Source organism: Lutra lutra, chromosome 17 (assembly GCF_902655055.1).
Source record: "Lutra lutra chromosome 17, mLutLut1.2, whole genome shotgun sequence".
Taxonomy (NCBI): domain Eukaryota; kingdom Metazoa; phylum Chordata; class Mammalia; order Carnivora; family Mustelidae; genus Lutra; species Lutra lutra.
The window spans coordinates 56,384,117-56,401,963 of record NC_062294.1 but is presented as its reverse complement, the minus strand read 5'-3'; the positions used below and the strand labels follow the sequence as shown (position 1 = coordinate 56,401,963).

Sequence of the window (17,847 nt, the reverse complement as noted above, 5' to 3'; positions counted from 1 at the left end):
CTTCCACGCCCCAGCCCTGCAGCCAGGAGGAACACAGCCCCAGCACCCACACACCTGGCCCACAGCAGTCTCACTCTCCCCAAATGTCCCCGTCCCCCAGAGGCAGGTGCTGGAGACTGTGACCCCGAGCTGGACAGGCTGGTGGCCACAGTGCCCGCCTTGTCCTCTGCCTCTTATGACATAAGCCAGGTGATGGAAGCTTATGGGTGTCTGGGAGAGGAGGAGAGTTCCGACACCTTCACCTGCCTTTATCAGTACCTCTCCCAGTGCGAGTGTCAGCCGGGGCCAGAGTCCGGCAGCTGGTCCTGTCCCAGCCACTCAGCTCTGTAAGGCTATTGATCTGTCTAGGACAGGAGCAAGCTGGAAATTCCAGAGACCTGCCAGGATGGTTAAGCCCATAAATTTCAAGAAGTTACAGTTTTAGGGGTGACTGGGTGGCTCAGTCATTAAGTGTCTGCCTTCAACTCAGGTCATGATCTCAGGGTCCTGGGATTGAGCCCCACATTGGGCTCTCTGCTCAGCAGGGAGCCTGCTTCCTCCTCTCTCTCTGCCTGCCTCTCTGCCTACTTGTGATCTGTCTGTCAAATAAATGAATAAAATCTTTAAAAAAATTTAAATAAAAATTTAAAAAAGTGCAGTCTAATTAAAAAATGGGAAGTAGGGGCGCCTGGGTGGCTCAGTGGCTTAAAGCCTCTGCCCTCAGCCCAGGTCATGATCCCGGGATCCTGGGATCGAGCCCCGCATCAGGCTCTCTGCTCGGCGGGGAGGCTGCTTCCTCCTCTCTCTCTCTCTCTGCCTGCCTCTCTGCCTACTTGTAATCTGTCTGTCAAATAAATAAATAAATAAATAAATCTTTAAAAAAAAAAAAGGGAAGTAAATCTGAATAGATATTTTTCCAAAGAAAACACAGTTGGCCAACAGGTCCATGAAAAGGTGCTCGACATCACTCCTCGTGAGGGAGGTGCGAACCCGCACCTCGGCAGGGCATCACCCCACACCTGGCAGCATGAATGGCAGTTACCAGACAGGAAACAGGGAGCGTTGCTGAGGGTGTGGGGGAAAAGGAGCCCCTGAGCGCTGTTGGTAGGAATGAACATCTGCACAGCCATTGTGGAAACCAGTATGGAGGGTCCAGAAAAACTTAGAAGTAGAGCTACGCTATGACCCAGCAATTCCACATCGGGGAATATGAATGAGAGGACAACGCTATCCCGTAGACTTCTCTGAGCCCCCACGTGCACTGCAGCATTATTTACTTTAGCCAAAACACAGAAAAAACCTACGTGACCATGGGTGGGCAAGCGGTAAAGAAAACGTGGTCTATACCCGTAACAGCATGTTACTGAGCTATCAAAAGGAAATTCTGGGGGCGCCTGGGTGGTTCAGTGGGTTAAGCCTCTGCCTTCAGCTCAGGTCATGATCTCAGGGTCCTGGGATTGAGTCCTGCATCGGGCTCTCTGCTCAGTGGGGAGCCTGCTTCCTCCTCTCTCTCTGCCTGCCTCTCTGCCTACTTGTGACCTCTCTGTCCAATAAATAAATAAAATCTTAAAAAAAAAAGGAAATTCTGCTATTTGCAACATCATCGGTGGACCTTGGGGGACTTAATCCCAAATGAAAGAAGTCGAAGACTCATGGCGTGATTTTACTTACCTGTGGCATCTAAAAATCCCTGAAGTGAGCAGATACAGAAGAATGGTAGTTAACGGAAGTGGTAGGAGGCAGGGGAAGGAACAGGGTGAAGACAGTCAAGAGGTACAGACCTTCAGCTATAAAATACGCCAGTCCTGGGGCGCCTGGTGGCTGAGTCCGGTGGGCATCTGACTCTTGATTTCAACTCAGATCATGATCTCAGGGTTGTGAGATCGAGCCCCACGTCAGGCTCTGTGCTCAGCGGGGAGTCTGCTTCTGCTTCTCCTTGTCCCTCTGCTGCTTCCCCTGCACACATGCTCTAAGTCCATCCTGGGAGGTCATGTACAGCATCGTGACTACAACTTGCAATGCTGTATGGTATATCTGAAAGTTGCTAAGAGAATCAGTCCTAAAAGTTCTCATTACAAGGAAAAAACTTTTCGTAATTATAAAAAATAAAGATAAAAGGCCACATTTGCTTCTGTGATTTCAGATGAGGCTTTTATCCTACAACTGAATATCCTTGCATCTCTCTCTCTTTTTTTAAAGATTTTATTTATTTGTCAGAGAGAGCGAGTGAGCACATAAATAGGGGGAAGAGCTGAGGCAGAGGGAGAAGCAGGCTCCCCGCTGAGCAGAGAGCCCGAAGCAGGGCTCCATCCCAGGACCCTGGGACCATGACCCGAGCTGAAGGCAGACACTCAACCAACTGAGCCAACCAGGTGCCCCCTATTATCTCTTCCTATCCCCTGTCTGCCTCTGCATATACCAGTACCATAGGAAAGAAGTCTGCTCCCTCTTTCTTTTCTTTAAAGATTTATTTGTCAGAGAGAGAGAGAGCGAGAGCAAAAGCAGGGGGAGCAGCAGGTAGAGGGAGAAGCAGGCTCCCTGTCAAGCAAGGAGCCTGATGTGGGACTGGATCCCAAGACCCTGAGATCATGACCTCAGCTGAAGGCAGATGCTTACCTGACTGAGCCACCCAGGCGTCCCAGTCTAGTCCCTTCTAATCACTTTTTTCCCTCAGTGCTTCCCTTGTTATTTCAATGAGCAAGTTACTGATGCTGGTAACACCTGGACAATATTTGCAGGTGTCCAATGCAGCTTTAATATACTGGAGATAAATCCAGAAAAGATAAGAAAAAAAAAACAACCCTCATGTTCTCAGGCTAATTAGAAGGCAGAGAATGGCCAAACTTCAATTACAGGTAAGAGGAAGAAAAAAAGAACACATGCGAATCTCCAAACCTTCTGAGCCTTTATTATGAGTGAGTACGGTCCAGGAAAAAAAATGCATGGAAGAAATGAAAGAACAAATCCACCCTAATTGTGAAAAGGCCAAGTGCCCCTGCTGTCCAGTACCCGGGCCGTAGCCATCAGCATGCATCCAGATGGCTTCCTCAGGACTCAGGGCATCTGGGGGAGAAGCAGGATCCAATGGAAAGGAGACCGGTTCTCCGGAGATGAAGTCTGGGAGGAAAGAAAGCAGCAGAGGGAAAGCATTAGGGTCCCGCAGAACAAACAGAATTAAACGAAATCATCAGAGGCTATAGAAACCCTTCCCCCAGATCAGAATCTAGTGGAGAAACTGTCCTTTGCTGGACTGACAGAATGGGGTGGGGGGTGGGGGTATAGGGAGCCAACATTTTAGAAACTACCCACAGCCACAAAATGAGAGGAAAAAGGAGTCTTTATAAATTGCATACTTAAGGAATGATAAAATTTAACTTGATAAAACATACTATGTTAACAATAAAGTTTAAAACATGCTTATGAGTGAGTGGGACAAAAGGAAAGAATTATCATTTTCTTAGATTAGCTGAAGAAAATAATGGAACCACACTTCGTAGGGGCGCCTGGCTGGTGCAGTCAGTACAGAATGGGACTCTTGATCCTAGGATTCTGAGTTTGAACCCCATGGTGGGTATAGTGATTACTTTTTTCTTTCTTTTTTTTTTTTTTTTAAAGATTTATTTGTTTTAAAGAAAGAGAGAGGCGGGGAAGGGCAAAGGGAGAGGGGGAGAGCAGGGGGAGAGACCCAAGCAGACTCCACATGGAGCCCCATGCAGGGTTTGATCTCACAACCCTGAGATGAGGACCTGAGCTGAAACCAAGAGTCCAACACTTAACCAACCACGCCACCCAGGTGCCCCAAGATTACTTTAAAAGAGAGAGAGACAGGGGCGCCTGGGTGGCTCAGTGGGTTAAGCCACTGCCTTCGGCTCAGGTCATGATCTCAGGGTCCTGGGATCGAGCCCCACATCGGGCTCTCTGCTCAGTGGGGAGCCTGCTTCCTCCTCTCTCTCTGCCTGCCTCTCTGCCTACTTGTGATCTCTCTCTCTCTGTCACATAAAAAAATAAAATTAAATTAAAAAAAAAAAAAGAGAGAGAGACACCAATTCACCAGTAACAATTAGGGGGAGAAAAGGAGTTTAAGGCTCCAAGTACCAATCTGCAAATGGTCTTCAAGGTCATGCTGCATGAAGTGGTGAGCATTTACTGGGGGCGGGGGGGGGGGGAATACAGGGAACTACAACATACCCATGAGTGGAAAATTCTCATGAGAAGCAGATGCCTCCAAATTCATCTATAAACTTGAACAACGCTGATCGGAATGCTAGCCAGGCTTTCCTGGGGTGGGCTGGTGAGGACTTGCTGGTTTTGCCCAAAAATCATAGAAAAGAATAGTATGCAGGAAATGCTCAACTATTCTAAAATAAGTCTTGAAGATGGAGATTCTGGAAGCCATGAAGCAAGGGACCTGTCTGCCTGTCCTTTAGAAAGGATAAAAATGATCAAAGGCTGGTAAATGGTGTGGGTTGGTCAGGGCGAGAGGGTAGAATATGGACAAGGGTAGCCTAGTGGAGAGCAAACTGGAAGGATTTTTTTTTTTCTAAATTTTACGTTTAAGTAATCTCTACATTCAATATGGGGCTCAAAGTCACAACCCCAAGATCAGGAGTCACATGCTCTACTCCCTGAGCAAAGGGGGTGCCCCCAGAAGGACTTTTTCAAATTAAGTACGTTTTATTTATTTATTTATTTATTTATTTATTTATAAGATTTTAGTTATTTATTTGACAGAGAGAGAGAGAGAGATCACAAGTAGGCAGAGAGAGAGAGGAAGGGACGCAGGCTCCCTGCTGAGCAGAAAGCCCGATGCGGGGCTTGATCCCTGGACCCTGAGATCATGACTTGAGCCAAAAGCAGAGGCTTAACCTGCTAAGCCACCCAGGTGCCCCTTAATTAAGTATTTAAAACACAACCAAGAAACCAGGGTCCGGAAATGGATAGGGGAAGAAATCTCCACACTTGTCAATGAGTTGAGAGCTCCAGGGAGCTCCTTACAAATCCTCAGAGTCAGGGGAGCAGGAGGCAAGTGAGGGAATGGGAAAGGAGAACTGTGGTAGACGCCCACCACAGGATGCGGGGCAGCGGCAGAGAGCAAAGGGACACACCAAGATGCACACACCATCACAATTTTATAAACACAGTGTCGAAGAATGAACACCATGAGACCTAAAACAATTCCATTTATGCATATTAAAAATGCATGCTCTTGTCAAAACATCTTAGAAAACAGACAATACAGGAAACATTTCACCATAGTTCAGGTGACTTTGGGGAGAGGGGTCCTGGAGGCAAGGCCACCTTCAGTTTCAACAGAGGACCAAGTGCCTTGAGACTTCCTGACTCTCTGTTTGACGACAGTGGATGATGTCAGGGTAGCCTGAACATGCCCGTGGGGTGGGAGGCAAAAAGAGGGGTGAAAGCAGGAGGGGACCTCGTGTCTGGGCTCGTCCTCGGTGGAGCTCTGACCCCACTGCTTCATGGAGTCTAGTGTGCCCAAGGGTGCTGGATTCCTGGCCGGGTAGAGGGCCGCAGGGCGCAGAGCTCTGGGTGGGAGTGAGGGGACAATCAAAGCAGTGGGGCACGGGGACCCACTCAACTAGTGGGGTTTGGAGAGTGCCTGAGGGTAGTGCCTGGGGCACTTCCACATCCCGGTGTGGAAGCCAGAAGACACCCAAGAATCCAGTTTTGAGGTCGGAACCGAGAAGCAGAAGAAATCGAATTGTGCCAAATTCCAATCGTGCAAGTTCCGACTTCTCAACAAGTTCTGGGTTCCGGGGGCCAGAGGGAGGCCTGGAGTTGGTGTGTATCAGGCAGGGGACCGCCTTGAGGGTGTCGGGGAGTGGAGGCCCAGGAGAGAGGCGCAGTGGAGGAGACACCCAGGGCTGGCATCCCAACATCGGGCAGGGAGCTGCACGAGGAGACCGTCGGGGCAGCGCATGGAGCCGGCCCCACTGGCACGGTGGGTGGACTGGGTGTGTGTGAGGGGTGGGGATGGGCGGGAGCAGCGCTGGGGACCCAAAGTGCCAGGACGCTGCCTAGGGATGAGGACGGCAAGAAACCGGCCTCTCAGGATGCAGGTGCAGGCGGGTACTGGGCAGGTGAGTGGGCCGTCGAGCGGGGCTAGGGGGCTGGCATCAGAGGCGGGGGGTGGGGGGCGGTGCTGAGGGCTGGGGAACCCTGCCACTGCGCACGTTGGCGTGGACATGCAAGACTAGCCCAGGCCCTGGTTTGCAGGGTAAGGAGGCCTGCATCGCTGGCAAGGTGCCGGACCGCGGAGGCAGAGGGGCACGCGTCAGCAGAGAGTGCGGCTGGCATGTCTGTCCACCTTCTGCGCTCTGGCCCAGTCCTCCTGGCTTTGAAGGGCCTGACCTTCCTGCTCTGGCTCTTTTGTTCTAAGACCAAATCTGAGGAGAGAACATGTGAGTCAAGGTGAGAGGGTATGGGAAGGGTCCTCGGGGCCGCTCCCATGTTTCCCAGGACAGAAGCTGCCTTCCCAAAGAATCACAGAGCCCTGGTCTCTTCCTCTGGATTCAGTTAGGGGCCTGGGGTCCAACTCCTGCTATGACTCAAGCTCCAGAAGGGAGGCATGGGCGAAAGCATGAGCCTTGGCGAGGTACAGAGGCTGGCAGGGCCCAGGGGTGTCATGGTGAGGCTGGGGTCCTGTTGGAAGGCTATAACGACACAGTTCTTTGCCTGCGGGCCTCTGTGGGTAGGGAAATTGTGGGTTTGGGCAGAAAGATCCTGCCTCAGAGATTAATGGGATATGAATGGGATGGGGCTGACCTAGGGGCCCCTAACGTTCTTCTGGTGGTGTTTCTGCACTCACGAATGGGAAGAAAAATCGGGGTTGGAGGACCTAACCTCTGCAGACCTCAGTTATGTGATGGTGCAGAGTGAGTTTAAAGATTTATTTATTAATTTATTTTTAATGATCTATCTATTTATTTATTTAAAGATTTTATTTATTTGACAGACATAGACCAGAAGCGGGCAGAGAGGCAGGCAGAGAGAGAGGAGGAAGCAGGCTCCCCTCAGAGCAGAGAGCCTGATGTGGGGCTCGATCCCAGGACCCTGGGATCATGACCTGAGCCGAAGGCAGAGGCTTTAACCCACTGAGCCACCCAGGTGCCCCAAGATTTATTTTTTTAAAGAGATTTTATTTATTGGGATGGGGGAGAAACAGATTCCCCGCTGAGCAGGGTCCAGGTCTGGATCCCAGGACCCTGGGATCATAACCTGAGCCAAATGCAGTCGCTTTACTGACTGAGCCACCCAGGCGCCCCTAAAGGTTTGTTTAAATATCATTCAGTCCTGAGAAAGGAGGAGATCCTGACATTTGTGAAAATGTGGATAAACCTGGAGGGCATGATGGATAAGTGTGACAAACCGGAGAAAGACCTACTGTACAAGCTCTTCTGTGTGGAGTTTAGAAATGCCCACGTCCTAGAACCAGGGAGTAGAACGGTGGTTGAGGAGTGGGGTGGGAATGGGGGATGCTGGTCAATGGGTACAGACTTCTGGTAACTGTGAGGTGGAGTTCTGGGGATGTCACGTACAGCACAGTGATGACAGTTACCACTACTGTGTGGACTGTGGAACTGAAATCTGCAAAGACCGCAAGTCCACATGGAAACTGTGTGAGGTGGGGGCTGGGTTAATGAACTTGATAGTAGTGGTCATTTCTTTTTTTCTTTTTGTGGGGGAGAGGGAGGGAGAGAACCCCAAACAGTGTCCATGCCCAGCATGCAGCCTGAGGCAGGGCTTGATCTCAGAACCCTGCCATCGTGACCTGAGTGGAAACCAAGACACTTGGCCACCCAGGCACCCGGCTGTGATCATTTCACAGTGTGTGCCGATACCAAACCATCTTAAACTCATACCATTTAAATTTGTCAAATTGGACTTCCTTAAAGCTGGGGGAAAATACCGACGGTTCCTTAAGTTGGGAGTTGGGTAGGTAGACAGTCTTGCTCCTCTGCTGGTCTTAGAAAGCCATGGCTGTTGGCCGTGCCGTGCCCTTGCTGTCCTAGGAAGGAGGGAAACAGCCGACCAGGGAAACAGAGTAGCCACGGACATGCACCCTGTGCACTGCCCAGCTAGACCCTGTTCACCTCAGCTCTAGCCCTTGTCCTTCCTCCGGGTGCCCTGGGGAGGGTGGACACTTGCCCAGACAATGCAGCCCGTCTTCCTCCGATTCCAGGGGGAGAAGTGTACGAGCTAGCCCGATCTGGACACCACCCGACCTCCTTCCCATATCACTGCATTTAAACTCTTGTAATTTACAGACCAGCCATGGTTCCATTCCCAGTTTCACATTAGGGTTGAGGCAGAGAAGTTACTTGATGAGATGAGGAAGGAAAGTAAGAAATAACAAGATTATTCCTCCCCAACCTCATGTATAGTTTGATAGATGCCCTTTGGGAAGGTATGAGTCCTCAGCCCTTCTAGGTAGGATAATCAACGCATCCTGATTTGTTGGGGGGTGCTTTTCAGTTTTCGCCCCAAAGGGCTGGATTTGCAGAACCTCTTAGAGGCAAAGAAACTGGGACAGGGAGTCACCCAGGTTCTGGACCAAAGGTTGGCCAGTTCTCTTCTCGGGTAGTCGTGTGGTGAGTGAAGACTGGTTTTGCATTTTGTAGAGGTGTAGAGAAGAAAGGCGGGTGTGTAGGAAGGATGAGGGCAGGGGTAGGGTAGGTGTGGAGATGAGGATGGTCTGGGGGAGGGTTAAGGGGGGGCGGGGGCTCAGGTGAGGGTTGGGGGGGAACAGAGCTGGGGGCAGACAGACGGGGATGAGGAAGGGGACAAGAACAGGGGATGGATCATGCATGGCAGAGAAAGCCTAAGTTATTTACCATCCGACTGTGTAGAATTTTTGCTGGCTCATGCTCTTCCTGTTCTCGAGGTTAGAGCTGGAGCTCCAGCTGCAGATGGATGAGGGGAACAGAGAGGAGAACAGAAGCCAGGGCAGCTTAGACACCCTGGAAGGATGCTGGGCTTTCCTGCTGGGGTTGCCGTGGGAGCCAGAGAACGAGCGGGGTCAGTGGAGCGGACGTGATGGGCAGGGCAGGGGTCCTCGAGGACTGGATGGCATGCGAGTGTCTGTGGGATGGACGGGCTGTTGGCTTCGTGGTCCTTCTAAGGGGCAACAAGGACACAGCACCCACCAGTTCCATGTCCTTGGCTTAAGGTCACCTTCCTGAGTTTTATTTCCTTAGCGTGGGGGTGTTCATAGGGGCTGCTCAACGGTCCTGCACACTGTCCTGCTGTCAGCCCAGAGTAAGCTGGTCCACGTCAGTCTTCCAGTGGGGATCATTATTCCTATTAACCGGTGAGAAAAGTCGGGTGAAGAGGGCTTAAGCCCTACATGAGGGGTGCTGGACTCAGACACAGGCACACTGAGCCCGCCGGCCCCCCGTTCATGGCCCCCTCCTGCCCAGACTTCTCCCCACCCTTAATCCTTCCCAGTCCTGCTCACCCTGATGACTTGCTCTGCGAATTTCCCCTCTCCAGCCGACCCGATAAACACCGTTCATCCACAGCAACTGTTTCAGGATCTTCTTGGTCACGGGGGCAGACCACACAAGCAGACAGAGTGATACGCAGCAAAGCAAGGTTTATTGCACGACGGCAAATTGATCTTACAACCTCCCAGGCGGGAGTGCACCCGAAGGGGTTACCACCTGAGTTTCTGAAGTCTAGGGGTTACCCACCTGTCGGTGGCTGTTTTAATCTGATTAACTCGCTCTGTGCCTGTCATCCAATCAGATTTTTGTCATCTATCTACCTTGCAGGAAAGGGTGGAGGGCTCCCTCCAAGCTGATGTAAAATCCTTTTAAGGGCCGTTGCCTCTTAGGGTGGGGCCCCTTGTCCGGGCCTGCCCGAATTCCAACTGTCTTTCTGCAGGTGTGATCAGGGAGGTGAGGAGGGTCTGGAAATAGGGCAATCCACAGGGAACGCTAAGGAAGCTCCCCGAGGAGCCACTATTTCTACTGAAAAGGACAGAGAGGAGGGGACGGTCCGTGAGAAGAGAACGTGGGGCAGCAGGAACAACCTGGACAGAGCTTGGTCACTTATGAAGCTAAGTGAAAACATGGGCGGCCTGTGTTTGAACAAGAGCTTCTGAGAGTTCCCGGCACCTGGGTGTGTCTACGCAGACAGACACACACTCACTCACATATGTAACACATACTTGGAGCGCCCCTTGCAGGAGAGATGTCCCAGAATCTGGCTTCAGAAGCTCTCCATGTGATTCTCATCATCAGGAAGTTTTGGGAAGACGGCATTAGAAGTAGAAAGGGACAGAGCAGGATTTGATGCAAACAAAACAAAACAAACAGGCTGTCATTCTGAGGATGCCAGGAAACCATTCTTTCCTTCCTTTCTAGAATATTTCTTGAAAGCTTACATGTGTGTTTTTTTTTTAAAGATTTTATTCATTTATTTGACACAGAGAGACAGCGAGAGAGGGAACACAAGCAGGGGGAGTGGGAGAGGGAGAAGCAGGCTTCCCGCGGAGCAGGTCGATCCCAGGACCCTGAGATCAGGACCTGAACTGAAAGCAGACGCTTAACGACTGAGCCACCCAAGTGTCCTGAAAGGTTACTTTGTGACAGACCTATTTCCTGTGTGAATTCGAGGGCCTCATTAGTTACTACTGCTGTGTTAGGGATAATGGACGAGGAAAAGTTCTTACAAGCAGAAGCTGTCTGTCTAGTAATTGTGGAAGGAATGACTGAATTTGTTTCCATGCATTTGTAAGCTCCGACAAAACATTACCTGTGTGTGGATTTAAACAACCAGCTTTGGCTGTTCTTCCCGCTCACGGGTCCTATCCCTGTGCCTTAATAAAACCACCTTTTTGCACCAAAACAAAAAGCAAACCCTCCAAACCCACACCAGCTTTAAGAAGTTGCTTTGAGGGACGCCTGGGTGGCTCAGTTGGTTAAGCAGCTGCCTTCGGCTCAGGTCATGATCCCAGCGTCCTGGGATCGAGTCCCGCATCGGGCTCCTTGCTCATCCGGGAGCCTGCTTCTCCCTCTGCCTCTGCCTGCCACTCTGTCTGCCTGTCCTCGCTCGCTCTCCCTCTCTCTCTCTGACAAATAAATAAATAAAATCTTTAAAAAAAAAAAAAAGAAGTTGCTTTGAGAACCATCACGGAAATGTGAAAATCACCCGGTATTACGTTTACCAAGGGCTTTTTTAAACTTTTATTAAGATTTTTATTTTTAAAATTTTTTTTTTATTTTTTATTTTTTTAACGATTTTATTTACTTGACAGAGATCACAAGTAGGCAGAGAGGCAGGCAGAAAGAGAGGGGGAAGCAGGCTCCCTGACAAGCAGAGAGCCTGACGTGGGGCTCGATCCCAGGATCCTGGGATCATGACCTGAGCCAAAGGCAGAGGCTTTAACCCACTGAGCCACCCAGACACCACTTGATTTTTTTTTTTTTTTTTTTTTTTTATTTGACAGAGAGAGATCACAAGTAGGCAGAGAGGCAGGCAGAGAGAGAGGAGGAAGCAGGCTCCCTGCTGAGCAGAGAGCCCGATGCGGGGCTCGATCCCAGGACCCTGAGATCATGACCTGAGCCGAAGGCAGCGGCTTAACCCACTGAGCCACCCAGGCGCCCCTGATTTTTTTTTTTAAGTAAACTCTACACCTAGCGTGGGGCTCGGACTCACGACCCTGAGATCAAAAGTCCCATTCTCTACTGAGACAGACCGGTGCCCCTACCAAGGATGTTTTTAAAAAAAACTCTGAATACTGTAGTCACTCTAACATGAGTCTCACCGGTGAGATGGTGAGGGAAAGAACACACACACACACACACACGAGTTACTAAATGTTGTGTTTCAGTCTTTTTCAAGTTCAGCCACAGGCAAAGCAAGCAGTGAGTGGAGGTGGTCAGTGGCTCTCTCTGGGGTGAGGGAGAGGACATCTGAGCATGTTTTATGCAAACGCCTACAAGAGGGTAAGCGATTCCCCACAGTGGAGATGGGTCTCCTCCACTCATTGTTAGAAGACAGGATGTAAGACCAGCTTTGGCGTAGCTTTGGGGTCTCCAAGTGTTCCTAGCCTCAGGGCTGTAAGAGGCATCCGGCACTGAGCCCCCCAGCCCCAGGAGTCCCAGCCCCGAACCCACCTGGTGGGCTCCAGCCCTAGCCACCCTCTGGCTCACCGTGGGGACTTCCTCCAGGGATGTCTGAGTCTTCTCAGGACGGGCATCTCTCTGGACCAGTCAGGCTTGGGTGTGTCTCTTGACTTTGGACCCTCATTTAAATACAGTCCTGGGCAGACTGGCACACACTTCCGGGGACCACAGCTTCCATTCCTACAGTCGGGGCTTTGAAAGCTCCTCAGGTGTTCCTTATCAGGTCAGCAGGTTTGTGCCTTTCAGGACTGGCAGGTGGAGGGAGGGGCCTAGATATAAGGAAGGACTTTGACTGGAAGGCACTACGAAGCCACTCATTGTATCAACCAATCTTCCTCTCCTCCCTTTTGCTTTCCTTCCAAAAACATTTTGAAAACCTACTTGGTGGCATGCTCTGTTCCCAAAACTGGGCTAGGGCGGGACATGGGAGAGAGCTCTGCTCACGGTCAACTCACACCCTGGTGTGAGGTCCCAGGCAATCAGTGCACACCTGCCCTCCGAGAACATCCAACCATGGGTTCCAGATGAAACTGAAAAAAGAAATTAACCAGAAAAAGAATAATTGAACTCGTTTTTCATTATTGGAATCAACAAGGATGTAGAGTTCTTCATTCTGACCAAGAAAGAATTAAGCTTTCGGGGCGCCTGGGTGGCTCAGTTGGTTGAGCGTCTGCCCCCGTCTCAGGGCACGATCTCCAGGTCCCGGGATCCAGCCCTGCATCAGGCTCCCTGCTCAGTGGGGAGCCTGCTTCTCTCTTTCCCTCTGCCTCTCTCCTCAGCTTGTGCTCTGTGTCTCAAACAAATAAAATTAAAAAAAAAAAGGAAGAATTAAGTTTTTTAAACCTGTAGTTCTGTATGGAATCTATTTCTCCATCAGCTACCATTATTTTGTGATAATTAATCAGAAATGTCCCACAAGCAGAAGCAGCTCTCTGCTGATTGTGGGAGGAGGGGCAGAATTATTTAACACCCCAATCATCTAAGTAATTGGGGGCACCCTACGTGATTGGTGAGGGGGACATGTTTGGCTTTACTGATTGGTCCTAGGGTGAAAGTGAGGGTGGGGTGACCATTAGGGAACCTCTTCATCACAGCCCTGGTCCTGGCTGCTTGGGGCCCTTTTGGGTTGATGCCTATAGAGGTTATGGGTCAGAGTTTGCAGACCTGTTCTGTCTCCTGCCCACTTGCCTGTCAGTCTCAGGCTATACCTGACCTTCTGAGCCTGGCTGGTACTCTCAACCCTTTGGGCAGGGTAACTGGTGCAGGGCCTGACCTTGAATTGTGAGATGTTCACAATCCTTTTGGATACATGCTAGTGGGTGCCACTCCTTCCTCCAGCCCAACAACCCACATGTCGCCTGAAGTGCCAGATGTCACCCCACCCCTGGTTGGGAACCACTGTGTTAGACCAGGAGTCCTTGAGATAACCCCGTACTGTCCACAATAGGCCAAGGGTTTCCCTCATTACACATAAGTGATGGAAGCCACACAGGGTTCCTGCAGAATGAGTCAATCATGTGGAATTTCGGAATGGGCAAAAGTCAAAGCCATGGGTCCTTCTGGGGTAGGGGCTGGGTGCCATAGAGGGTTTAGGAGAGCTTACTTTGGAGGAACATGCCACAGGCTGAGACACCAGGACGATGCGTGCTGGAATGGTTGTCTCTGGCGGGGAAGACAACAGAGAGAGAGAAACTGTAATCCTCTTAAAGCCACACCTGTCCCAGGAGGAGAACACACACTGTACTCTCTTTCTGACAAATGAAATCTCACAAAAAGAAAAAAAAAAGGAAAGAGAATAGAGGGAGAAGCTGGGGAAAAAAAAGGAAATTAGGAGGATTGGGGGAATGGAGGTATTTGGGTGATCAGGACATAAAATGATGGCTGAGGAGGTGACCAAGAAAAAAAACAACAACTAGAAAGTAGAAGAATAAGCCAACTGCCCACTCACTGACATTGACTGTCTTTTTAGCTGAATAATGGTGAAGAAAAAGCAAAATCAAGACAAAGAAGCAGGATAAACACCTGTCCCTAATAGTCTCATTGTATATGTTTATTGAGATAGAATTTAAACATTGTCTCCAGCTTTACTGAGATACAAGTATAAGGTGTACAGTGCGTTGATTTGATACATTTATAGATTGCAAAATGATTACCTCCATGGCTGGCGCCTTCATCCTGCCCCATGATTGCTTTTTGTGGTGTATGTAATACAGTATTGCCATTCTGTGTCTTTGGGTGAATTTAGTGCAGGTTCCTGTCATCCTAATTATACCACAAAACATTCCCGTCGCTGTAAGTTTGTTGAGTGCCTCGCTCCACTCAGTTCTACCCAACGGGCGCTTGTGTGTCTTTCTTTTGTTTCACGGAGCATGTTTCTGGAATGCATCCATGTTGCATGGATCTCAGATCTCTCGTCCGGGAATCGTCGTGAATCATTATGGTATGTGACCTTTTGCATCTGGCTTTGCTCATTAAGTTCTTTGTGGAGATGAAGAACCAAGAGAATAAGCAGTGAAGCTTGTGGGAAGAATTTGAGATTCCATAATGGGACGAAGGGAGTAGACGTTAGGGTCTCGGCAACAGCCAAAGTGGACGATTTTGTGGCCAACAGAATGGTCTGGGAGAACCTTCAGACTGGAGCATATGCTGAGTTGGAAGGAAGGTGTTGGGTGGTCTGTATAAACCAGGGAGGCTTGGTGGGCACCATGGGGGGATCCTGGAGGGGCATCCATGGGTCCCTCGGAAGAGCTGGTCTTGACTTCTGCTCCAGCTAATTGCTGTTTGGCTTTCTTGAGTTTTGCTCTGTGGTTCTTGAACCACACCTGCAGAGAAAAGAGAGCAGTAGTAGGTGGATAAATCCAAATGAGCTTCCAGATGTTTTCATTTTACCCGATACCATGGATACTGCTCGGTGAGAACAGTTCGTTTCACTTCTCTGCCTCTTAGATCCTATTGCTGGAAACTCTCTCAGCCTATGTGCAGGAGGGAGTGGAAATGGGAGGCGATGGGAACAGAAAGTGAGGCAGGGATCAGAACCCCCAGAACAGGAGAGACTAATGTCAGCACACTTAGCTCATGGCCAAACTGGATCTGCGACTGTGATTTTGTATGGCCCATGAACTAAGAACAGGGTTTTTTTGTTTTTTTGTTTTTTTCTAAAGTTTTTATTTATTAAAGTAATATCTACACTTACCCAATGGGGCTTGAACTCAATGACCCTGAAATCAAGAGTCACCCGCTCTTCCAACGGAGATAGCCAGATGCCCCAAAGAACAGGTTTTACATTTTTAAATGGTTGAAGAAAAAAAAATACACAGAATATTTGTGACATGTGAAAGTTATATGAACTTCAAATGTGTGTCCATAAAATTTTATAGGGATGTAGCAGGCATACCTGTTTCCTTAGATATCGTTGATGGCTGCCATCACATTATCCCTGAAAAGCTGAATAATTTTGGCAGAGACCATACATATGGCCCACTAAAATGTTTACTGCCTGGCTCTTTACAGGACAAGTTTGCCTATCCTTGCTTCATGGGTTGGGGAGAGGGTTTTAGGGTAGGAGTCTGGGTCTTTGGAGTCTGGGGGACTGGAGTAGTATGAAGCTTCAGGAATTGTCCCAGGGTCTCTGAGTGTAGCGTCTTTTGGGGAGGTAGCTTCCAACCTGCAGTACGGTGGGATGGATCTCCAGTTTCGAAGCCATTTCTTTCTGAAGGCTGGGAGCGGGGTATGGGTTCTTGCTGAACAAAGATTCCAAATCGGCCAGTTGTTTCTCAGTGAACATGGTCCGTTTCCTTTGTGAATGCTTCTGGTGCTTTCCTGGGAAGGAGAGAAAGGCACAGATGAGGTGCTAAGACAGTTCCATCCTCAAAAACCCGAACCCCCATCCCTCTCCATAGAGGTCAACAAGCGTGCCTGTCAAGAAATGGAAGATTCCCAGATACCTAGACACGGCCTGGATGACTTTCCTGCCAGGTTTCCTAGGCCTCATTTTGTTGTTCTTCCAACTATTCAGCACAGAAAAGAGTTATGTATGTATTTATTTAGTATGTATTTATTTAGTATGTATTTATTTAATAAATTTAAAAGATTTTCAGTAATTTCTATACCCAACCCAGGTTTTGAACTTCCAACCCTGAGATCAAGAGTCACACGCTCTGCTGACTGAACCAGCCAAGTGCCCCAGGAAAGGGTTATTTAAATAAGGATCCCTTGTGTGTCCACTCTTAGATTCTGTGTGTGTATGTGTGTGTGTGTGTGTGTGTGTGTGTGGTGGGGGGAGGGTATAAGGGAAATCTCCGTACCTTATGCTCAGTTTTGCTGTGAGACTAAAACCGCTCCAAAAATAGTCCACTAATAATAAAAAAAATCATTGCTCTCATGGATGTCATTTAGTGAAGACATACCTATACATAAATCAAAAGTGTTAAAGTACATAGTACATTATGGAGTACTAAGTACTCTACAGAGAAAAAAATTAGGGATGGGGATAAGGAATTTGGGTGGGGGGGGTTAGTTTTAATGACCTGTGAGTGAAGGTCTTTCTGGAGGAGGTGAGGGAGTGAGCCATGTGCTTATCTGCAGGGGGAAATGCAGACTCCTCGCAGAGCAATAAGGAGATAAATATTAGGGGCACCTGGGTGGCTCAGTGGGTTGAGCTTACTCGAAGTGGGCTTTGACTCAGGTCACAATCTTGGGGTCCTGGGATCAAACCTCATGTCGGGCTCTCTGCTCAGCAAGGAGCCTGTTTCTCCTCTCTCCCTGCCTGCTTGTGATCTCTCTCTCTGTCAAATAAATAAAATCTTTTAAAAATGAGGGGAGGGCGGTATGGAGAGGGTGGTTGGGTGGTGGACATTGGGGAGGGTATGTGCTATGGTGAGTGCTGTGAAGTGTGTGAGCCTGACGATTCACAGACCTGTATGCCTGGGGCAAACAATACATTATATGTTAATAAAAATAATTAATTAAAAAAAGAGAAAACAGTTGTCTAAAAAAAAAGAGAGATGAATATTACTGTATAGGCGAGGTGCACTTCCATCCAACATGGCTCCTGACTTGGTCTGGGTAGCCCGTAGAGTCTAGAAAATGCCATGGGATGTCTCTTCTGAGCTTATAAGTCTCTGTGCCTTCTGCCTTGGACACTTTCCCTCTTTTGGATCACTTGCTCCAGGGAAAAGCATTTTGACCATCCCTATGGCAAGGCCTTCTTGGCAAGGACCTCAGGTCTAAAGTGAGTGAGGAACTGAGGCCTCTAGCCAAGAACTTTGTGAGTGAGCCATCTTGGGAAGTGGATAGATTGTTTGGGCTCAGTTCAGCCTTAGCTGATGGCATTCCTGTTGATGGCTTGTCACAAGGGCATGAGACCCTGAACTGAACTCCACCATGCATTTTTAGCAATTTTATGGACATATAGTTGATATACAATAAACTCCGTATTTAAAGTGTGCAATCTCAATAAATTTTGTTATGTGTATATTGACACATTCATGAAATCCTCTCCACCATCAAGACAATGCATTTCACCCATCTATCCTCAGTTTCCGCTGATCCCTTTCAAAGTCATCCACCAGAAATTCTCAGGTCAATGCGTACTTGCTCTGTACCAGTTAAGAATAATAAGGAGAGATAAAGAAATAAAGAACAGGAATAAGGAAAAGATGAATATAGGCCAATTTCACTTACAAAAGTAGTTTCAAAAGTCCTTAAAATATGTTAATTG

General features: G+C 48.9%; 1 protein-coding gene across 1 annotated transcript; it reads right to left on the bottom strand.

Moving 5' to 3' along the window:
* Window positions 1-14,254: 14,254 nt before the first annotated feature.
* DPRX (divergent-paired related homeobox) lies at window positions 14,255-17,729 on the bottom strand. The gene is made up of 3 exons (XM_047712305.1): window positions 17,652-17,729; window positions 15,793-15,947; window positions 14,255-14,950 (listed from the first exon to the last, which is right to left on the bottom strand). The coding sequence occupies exons 1-3, from the start codon at window positions 17,653-17,655 to the stop codon at window positions 14,600-14,602; spliced, it is 510 nt and encodes a 169-aa protein (XP_047568261.1). The 5' UTR covers window positions 17,656-17,729; the 3' UTR covers window positions 14,255-14,599.
* Window positions 17,730-17,847: the final 118 nt, after the last annotated feature.